Genomic DNA, 8,698 nt, shown 5'->3' with positions numbered 1-8,698 from the left:
ACATCATTGGATGGTTATGACTTCTTTCTTTCTTCTCTCTCTCTCTCTCTCTCTCTCTCTCTCTCTCTCTCTCTTTCCCTCAATACGGGGGATTGAACCTGGCGGTGGTGTACCACTGAGCTATATCCCCAGCCCTTTTTATTTTTTATTTTGAGAAAGGGTCTTGCTTAATTGTCCAGACTTGGTTGGAATTTGTGATCCTCCTGCTTCAGCCTCCAAAATTGCTGGGATTACTGGTATGTACTACCATGCCTGGCTTTTAAGGCTCTTGATGCATTTTGTTAGCATATTTTCCAAAAGGGTTATTTGCATTTACACCTTAAAAATTTTTTTTTAGTTCTCAATGTGCCTTTATTTTATTTATATGTGGTGCTGAGAATTGAACCCAGTGCCTCACATATGCCAGGCAAGTGCTCTACCACTGAGCCATAACCCCAGCCCTGAATTTACACTTATCCATTTTATAGGTGGGTGAGAAAGATAGCTGCCAACATTGATTATAATTTATAAAATATTTACTAATCTGACAAGCAAAAAAGTTATCTAGGTACTTTTCATTTGTACTTCTTTTATTATTTATTTATTTTGGTGCCAGGGATTGAATCCAGAGGCACTTTACCACTGAGCCACATCACTAGCCTTTTTAATTTTGTTTTGTTTTGAGATGGGCATCTCAGTAAGCTCCTGAGGCTGGTTTTGAACTTGCAATCTTTCTGCCTCATCCTCCTGAGCTGCTGGGATTAAAGGCATGTTCCACCTGTGGTGATTCTTTGATTAAATTTGATTTTTTTTAAAATTTCAACCTGAGGGTATAGTTCTATGGTAGAACTATGCTTAGCATGTGGGTGGCCTTGGGCTTAGTCTCTAGCACCACTAAAGAAAAAAAATTCTGTGTGTTGCTTGATCATGTCCTGTGTTCACTGAAGGAATTATAGCCTTAGTGTTTTTTGTATATATACACATATACATATATAACTTATACATGCCCACACATGCATACCTGCATATTGAAAGGAAAAAGATATTCAACAATTAGACTTGTTTAAAGATGAAATGAGCTATGATGATAGGTAGTGAGTTTGAAGCAGAAGTAGGAATATAAGAGTAGATAAATGTATATTTTCTAGTATGGGGTATTCAGAGAAGTCTTAAAGTCTCTTTTACAATATTCTATTTTGCTGCTATTGCTGCTGCTACTCCAAAATGCCTTTGTTTATGATCTTTATCCCTCTGTTTGGAACTGATGATCCTCACACTAATCAATGTGATTAATGAGTTCACGATTTCCCTGCAGGCTCATCTCATCCTGGCTTGGTGGCTAAACCTTTTGAGAAAGTAATATACCGCTGGACAGTGCCTCCCCATGCTGGTCCCACTGCTCAGGATCCTGCCTGTCTCACCTGGATGTACTTTTCTGCTGCAGATCCCATAAGAGATACAAACTCTGGCCTGGTGGGCCCCCTGCTGGTGTGCAAGGCTGGTGCCTTGGGTGCAGATGGCAAGCAGGTATTGCCAGAGATGTCTGGCTGGGAAGCCTGGTGGGAGGAGGATGAAGCTGAATTGTTAATAGGAGTCCTACATGAAAGTAGGTTTTAGAGGTAATGGAATAGAAAAAAAAATTACCAAGCTGTTGCATCAGAAGTTAATAATTGGAGACTTCATGCTATCCTTGCATGTTATTTTTTTTTATCACAAACATACATCTTAACCTGTTTTTTCCTATTTCATATCCTCTCATCATCATTTCCTTTTTTCTGCTCCTCCTCCCCCTTCACCTCTTGCTCCCTCTCTTTATTCTGTCCTCTTCCCCTCACCTCTTCTTTCCCTATCCTTTCTCCTCCACCCTGTCCCTTTCCCTATCCCTCTCTCACTTCAGTGGCCCCTAAAATTTGTCCCTAACCCCTAAATGTGCTGTAGTATTTGATAGTCTTCTTTGTTATCTAGCCAATCATTTCTAGCTATGCAACCTTAGACAAATTACTTAACCTCTCTGATTTACTTTCCTGTTCTCCAAAAACATAGGCTTAACAGTGGAGGAATCTCAAGATTCTGTAAGGATTAATGCAAATAATCCATATAAAGTCCTTAGCATAGTGTCTGGCACATAGTAAACACTTAGCAAATGTGAACTATAACAATTATTATTACTATTTTTATTTTCAAATTTCCCTCCAGAGCCTTCGTCTGCTGTCCTAGCCACTGTCATTCCTCTCCCCAGGTGTCTCCAGGTTCTCGGCTATCACACTCTGTAATGCTGCTCCCTATGCCTCTTCCCAGCTCTTTTCACGCATTTCTCCCCTCAAGGCTTTTTATTCTGACCTTATTCTCCCATCTACAATTTGAAGTTAACCTGAGGAATAACTGCCTAGCAATAATTGCAGCTCTGGGCAGGAGTTGTGGGCTTGACTCATCTGGAAAAGGAAATGGGAAAAATGAGGGATTCTTGGATCTCCAGCTGCAAAGTACATACCTGCTGAAACCATTGCTATTCTTCCCTCTGCCTTCTTCCACTGGGCCTGCAGAAAGGGGTGGATAAAGAATTCTTTCTTCTCTTCACTGTGTTGGATGAGAACAAGAGCTGGTACAATGAAACCAATCAAGCAGCTGCTCTGTTGGATACTCGACTGCTCTCAGAGGATGTCGGCTTCCAGGACTCCAATCGGATGCATGGTATGGGGAGTACTTTTGACTTAGGCTACAACTGAGAAGTCCCAAGTAAAATCGAATCAGACCAGTTCCCAAAATACTCACTCCATTGGTTAGATCTATCAAAGACACAAGTTGTATTGAGGGATTCAGTCTACAATAGGAGATCTTATTCTTAGTGCCTTCTTTTACTGTGCCCTGTGTTACACAGTATGGGGATATTTAAAGTCAGGTGAGGTGACGATTATGTATAAGGAATACTCTAGAGAGTGTGAACTATATGCTGGGATGATACCCTTACAGTTTTTATTTTTTTTACTTTTTTTAAAAGTCTTTGGTACTGGGGATGGAATCAGAGACATTTTACCATGGAGCTATAAGCCCAATCCCCCCCCCCCCCTTTTTTTTTTAAATTTTGAGACAGGGCCTCACTAAGTTGCTGAGACTGGCTTTGAACTTGCAATCCTCCTGACTCAGCCTCCTGCATTGCTGGGACTTCAGGCATGCACCACCATGCCTGGCTTGTTTTTATTTTTACTTTTTGTGATGCTTGGGCTCAAACTCAGGGCTTTGTGTGTTAGAGGAATGCTCTACCATGGAGTTATTCCCCAGTTCCCTTTCCCGTCTTATCCCTCTCCCTTTTCTCTCATACCCTTGCTCCCATTTCACATGCTCCAGCCCAGTTGGGTGTTTTTCTCCCTTTAAGCATCCTTTGTATCTTGCCGATTTCATGCCTTTGCAATGCTGTGCTCTGCATTTTAAAAATTTTTTCATTCCTCACATATTTGCCTGCAGCCTATAGAAATTCTGTCCATTCTTTGAAGCCATTCTTTTTGTGCTAAAAAAAATATGTCTTCCATGTAACCACTTTTTTTGGGGGGGGAGGGGAGGGAGCTGCAATTCTGGACATTGTACCCAGGGACACTTTAACAATGAGCTACACCCCCATCCCTTTTTATTTTTATTTTCAGAAAGAATCTCTCTAAGTTGCTGAGGGTTTCATTAAGTTGATAAGGCTGACTTTGAACTTTTGACCCTTTTGCCTCAACCCCCCCGAGTTGTTGGGATTACAGGCCTACGGCACTACATCCAGCTCATGTAACTGCTTCTTAGCACTCAAGTCAAGTGATGACACCCTCTTCTGAACTAGTATTGTATTTTGATTAGATAATTTTAATATAAAGTTCCACACACTTCTCATTATTATAGTTATTTGTTACATGACTTTGACTTCTGCTAGAGTATAGTCTTTAAAGGTGAGTATTGTATGTTGCTTATCTCTGCATACTCTATATTATCTAACACATAGCAAATGTTAACTGAAATTAGTGAACTACCAAATGAAAGGGTGGGTGGCTGGGTGGGCCGGTGAGGGAATGAATGGGAAAACATGGTACCATTTTCCACGGAGCTCCCAGCAATTTGTAATGAGATGAGAATAATAACACCCATGAAACAATTATAGAACAATCCAAGACAGACTATAATTAAGTGCTAAATTGTGTAGAACAGCTTTTAAGTTCAGAGGAGGAGAACATTAATGAGGAACAATCAAGTTAAAGGATTCCTGGAAGAAGGGAGCACTTGAGCTGGGTCTTGAAGACTGAATAGGTTTGCAATCAGAACATTACAGGCAAGGAATCAGGGGGTTAGCAATGTTCCCATCAGCATCCCAGGGGATTATCAAATAAGATGACTCATTAAGGCTGATTCCAGTGGAGGTGGTGATATAGAAAAGGGGTCAGCTTTAGGCAGGTCTTACTGTATTTTGTGTGTGTCTTGGGGGTGGGGAGAGTGTACATGGTGGGAAGAGAATGAGCATGATTGTATTATCTTTTGGCTCTGTCTCTTGGTTCCCATTTCCGGTTATTTCCATCATCTGGCAAAAGCAAATCAATTTTATAAGCCAAGAGCATTCCAGTTTGAATTTCCTGAGCACCTAATTGGTATAAACAACATGCCAGATGCTTATGCAGTTATATAGATTCAGAAAATGTGCTAGGTCAATCTAGTACAGGAGATAGATTTTCAAGTAAATCATTGGACTCTGTAGTAATTGGTATTATGCAAATTTTATGTTAAAATTTATGGAAATTAGGGGGAGGGAGAATAAACTCTTCTTCACAGAGGAGATGATATTTGAGGTAGACTATGATAGATGAGTAGTAGATTGCCATAGAACTACACTGGAAGGTGCAGTCTGTTCCAGGCAGAGGTCACAGTATGTGAAAAGTCAACCATTGTTTTCTAAGCACCTACTATGTCTAATGTCTTAGGGATGTAGAGACTAACAGAGCTCACAAGACAATGGTGTGTGTGTGAGAGGGTAGGAGGACAGAACTCAGGTAAAGGTGTAGGAGGAGGCTCTCACAAGAGTTTGGGTCAGAGAGGATAAGGGCCAGAACTTTGGCAATAGAAATGAAGATACAGAGAAGAGGACATTTGGAGCTGCAGATGGAACCTTGGAGGACATAAACACTCTGGAGGAGTGGGGAATCAGAAGAAGATGGAGAAGAAACAGTCAGAGAGGTGTCAGAGAACCAGAAAACATAGTGCCACAGAAATCAAGGGAGGAGGGTTCCAGAGAGTGGGAGTAAGAGAGGTTAGGGTGTACATGTGTACATGTGTGTGGTTGTTGTTCAGAGTAGCTCAGTGTTGCCAGTGTGTGGTGGTGAAGGAGGAGGGTTGGGAGGTGAGGCCAAAAAGTCCAACTGAGCTCCCATCCCAATGACAGATATTCATGAGTAGAACTAAAGTGGTTTAGAGAAGAAGGCAAAGGAATTGAGGGTGATCTGAAAGTTTCAAGCTGTAGGAAACCATAGTACAGAACTGATATCATACTACTGGCCAGTGTTCAACTAGTCTGATCTCATCTCCCCATCTTGTCTTGTGTTTTTGTTTTCCAGCCATTAATGGGTTTCTGTTCTCTAACCTGCCCAGGCTGGACATGTGCAAGGGTGACACAGTGGCCTGGCACCTGCTTGGCCTGGGCACAGAGACTGATGTGCATGGGGTCATGTTCCAGGGCAACACCGTGCAGCTTCAGGGAATGAGGAAAGGTGCAGCCATGCTATTTCCTCACTCTTTTGTTATGGCCATCATGCAGCCTGATAACCCTGGTAAGTACCTTAAGAGGTGGCCCTAGGCTTATAGGCTTTATTAAGTTGAGGACCTACCTGGGGATGCAAGGTGGGATGGTTTTTGATGAAAAAAGAAGTAGCATATTGAAGGTAGTATTTTCAGAATACTTTTCTATTTTCCTTCTTCAGTGGATCCTCCGTGTTTTAGTTATTTGGCTTCTCTTCTCAGCTGCAAGCAGAATACTGTGAGAAGGCTGAGGAAGGTCTTTCCTGGAATAGTGGGAGAGAAGTAAGGGTTCTGCCCAGCTTCAGGGCAGTTTCTTACATGGAAGAAGGTGAAATTACCACATAGAAATTTTACAGATAAAGTCCTTGCAGTGGGAGAAAGGCCAATGACATATACCTATAAGTGCTTTTATCCCTTCCGATATTCTGTGAGGATTTCTGCAAATTTTCCTATTTTTGGTGTGTATGTGAAAGAGAGAGAGAGAGAGAGAGAGAGAGAGAGAGAGAGGTGTGTTGTAAACAGTTTCAGCTCAGAAATCAGAACACAGAGACTCTTAGATTCCTTTCTTACTTATTTTTTCTTAATTCCTTCCCACACTCCCTTTATCTATCCTTTCCTCCTTTTATCCATTTCTTCTTTAATGAAGAAATGTGACTAGAATGTTCCACCAGCTTCCATTTATTTCTGGCATTTCATAATGCCGCAGTATTTTTTCAGTCCCTAAGGTGTATTCTTTTTACAGCCAGTAGGTGGCGATAGTGTTTGTAAGAAAAAGCTGTCGGTTCTACGCAGTTCCTACTGAACTTATTTTAGTCATATGAATTCTATTCATGTTTGGAATAACAATTCTTAAAGAAAATAATTCCCTTCAACAATTTAATAATTACAGCCTGGCTCTGAGTTTGACAAAAACATAAAGCTTTTTCTTGAGTCCTCATTGGTTCTCATCTACTGGGATATTTTCTTAGTTAGGGAGAGTTGTTAGAAAATTAGAAATAGCATTAATGGAGCAGAAGAGAACAAGAGGAACGCATCATTTTAGTGAGGTAGGGGTGGGGAACTTCTGAATAAGAAAGCCAAATCCCAGATTTAATCGCCTTCCTGCAAAACCAGTCAAGCTCCCTAGTCAGGTCTACATGCTTTTTCAGGGCTCACTCTTACTTTAAATAAATGAAATTATTTTGGTGCCCTACTGTAGCCCAAGGAGGATGGCAGAGTACCTATAGCTACAGCTACTTGGAGGCTGATGTGGGAGAATCACTTGAACCCTCCAATTTGGGGCCAACCTGGGCAACATAGCAAGACTCCTTCTCAGTTAAACAACAATAACAACAAACCCCATTATACTGGATAGTCTAGAGGGAAAGGAAGAAGATGAGTTTACAAGAGTAAAGGCTTGAAATGTTACTTTTGGTTAAGATCCCTGGATTTTGTTATTAGCAAAAGCACAAACCCTTTTATACCTTTCTTATATTTCCAGACCTTTAAAACAGTTTCCTTTTTTTTTTCACAGAGATTCCAGGTCATAGATTATTGGAACTAGTAGAGTATCTTCTAGATCATCTTAATTCATTTATTTTACTAATAGGTGCAAAGGACAGAGACCTGGAGGGGAAAAATTACTTGCTTAGATAAGAAATGTTGGCTATATTTTTCCTGCTTCTCCTCTCACTCCTCTTCCTTCAAATCTTGTTGATTCTTACTCCTAGATGATTTCTTGCATCAGAACTCTCCATTCATCTCATGGGAACTTGCTCTGTGATTAAGATGGAGACCATAGTGACTAGTTCTCCAAAAACATGGCAAAAGAATCCAGTTTAATGGATGAGCCAGGACCAGAATCTGACATTGGGATTTTGGAGAGACAGGTAGTAATAGGCAATGGCAAATGTACATATGTGCCGAGGTGATTTAAAAACATCACTGTGACCAGATGTGGTGGTGCGTGCTTGTAGTCACTACTGGGAAGGCTGAGGTCAGAGGATGGCTTGAACCTAGGAGTTCTAAACCAGCCCGTGCAAAATAGTGAGACCCAGCCTAAAAAAAAAATAGTCACTTTGGAGATTCAACCTGCTATGGGTTGAATGCTAATGAATATGTTTAAAAAACTAGAAAAATAAATGTCTTTAAAAATTCAGCAAAATATTAAGAGTTTGAGTTATGTGGGTTTGTTGGTGATTTTTTAATCATATTTTTTTGCTTAAATTTTAATAAGCTTATACTACCTTTAATAAAAATGACATATTGTTTTTTAAAAATATCACCCTGCATACAATGCCTCAGCTCTTCCTATACTGATAACTAGAGCTTTAATAGTATGGGAACGTGGCAGATAAAAAGGTCAAAGCTTGTAATATATTATTTTCCACTAAATTCTTGTTAGATTTCTCAGCAGAAAGAGACTATTTATTACTGCACAGGACCCTCATTAGAGTTTCTTTTTCCCTCTTTTGCTACTGGAGCTCTATTGCTTACTTTCTTCTTTCTTTCACAGTGCTGAGGATTGAACCAGGGCCTGCTCACTTGCCAAGCAAGGGCTCTGCCACTGAGCTATATCTCCAACCTCTGGAACTCCTTCCTTATTCATTTTTTTCTCTGCTTTACCACCCTCTTTTTTTCCCCTATTCCTTTTTACTCTCTTCTCTTGTTTTCCCTTTCTTTTATCCATCTTTTTTCCTTTTTATTTTTCTTTTCCTTTTAAAACCTTCTTCTTCTCTCCTCCTCTTTATTTCTTTTTCTGCACTCATTTGTCTCCCATGTTGTCTTTTGTTTTTCCTTCTTTTTTATTTTGTCCTTTACTTCTTTTCATCTCTTTTCTCTTTCCTTTCTTATTTGTCCCAATTCCTTCTTCCCATATCTCACCTCTCTTTTATTTTCTTCCTTTGATTTCTCTCTCCTTCCTCTTTATATCCCTTCTCCGTTCTTCTCCCTTGTCTCTTTTTGTTCCTTTGCCTTCTTTTCTCCA

The 8,698-nt window shown here is 40.3% G+C and overlaps 1 protein-coding gene across 6 annotated transcripts in view; it reads left to right on the top strand.

The window, feature by feature from the left end:
- Heph (hephaestin) overlaps nt 1-8,698 on the top strand; it is an 84,665-nt gene that overhangs the window by 31,073 nt on the left and 44,894 nt on the right. For all 6 annotated transcript variants that reach the window (XM_048797170.1, XM_015501653.2, XM_048797172.1 and 3 more), the window contains exons 12-14: nt 1,295-1,506; nt 2,523-2,670; nt 5,553-5,765. In XM_048797170.1, coding sequence (XP_048653127.1) covers nt 1,295-1,506; nt 2,523-2,670; nt 5,553-5,765 — 573 coding nt within the window. The remainder of the gene's footprint in view (nt 1-1,294; nt 1,507-2,522; nt 2,671-5,552; nt 5,766-8,698) is intronic.

This window comes from Marmota marmota, unplaced genomic scaffold, assembly GCF_001458135.2.
Source record: "Marmota marmota marmota unplaced genomic scaffold, marMar, whole genome shotgun sequence".
NCBI lineage: Eukaryota > Metazoa > Chordata > Mammalia > Rodentia > Sciuridae > Marmota > Marmota marmota.
This window is presented reverse-complemented; position numbering and strand designations above follow the sequence as displayed.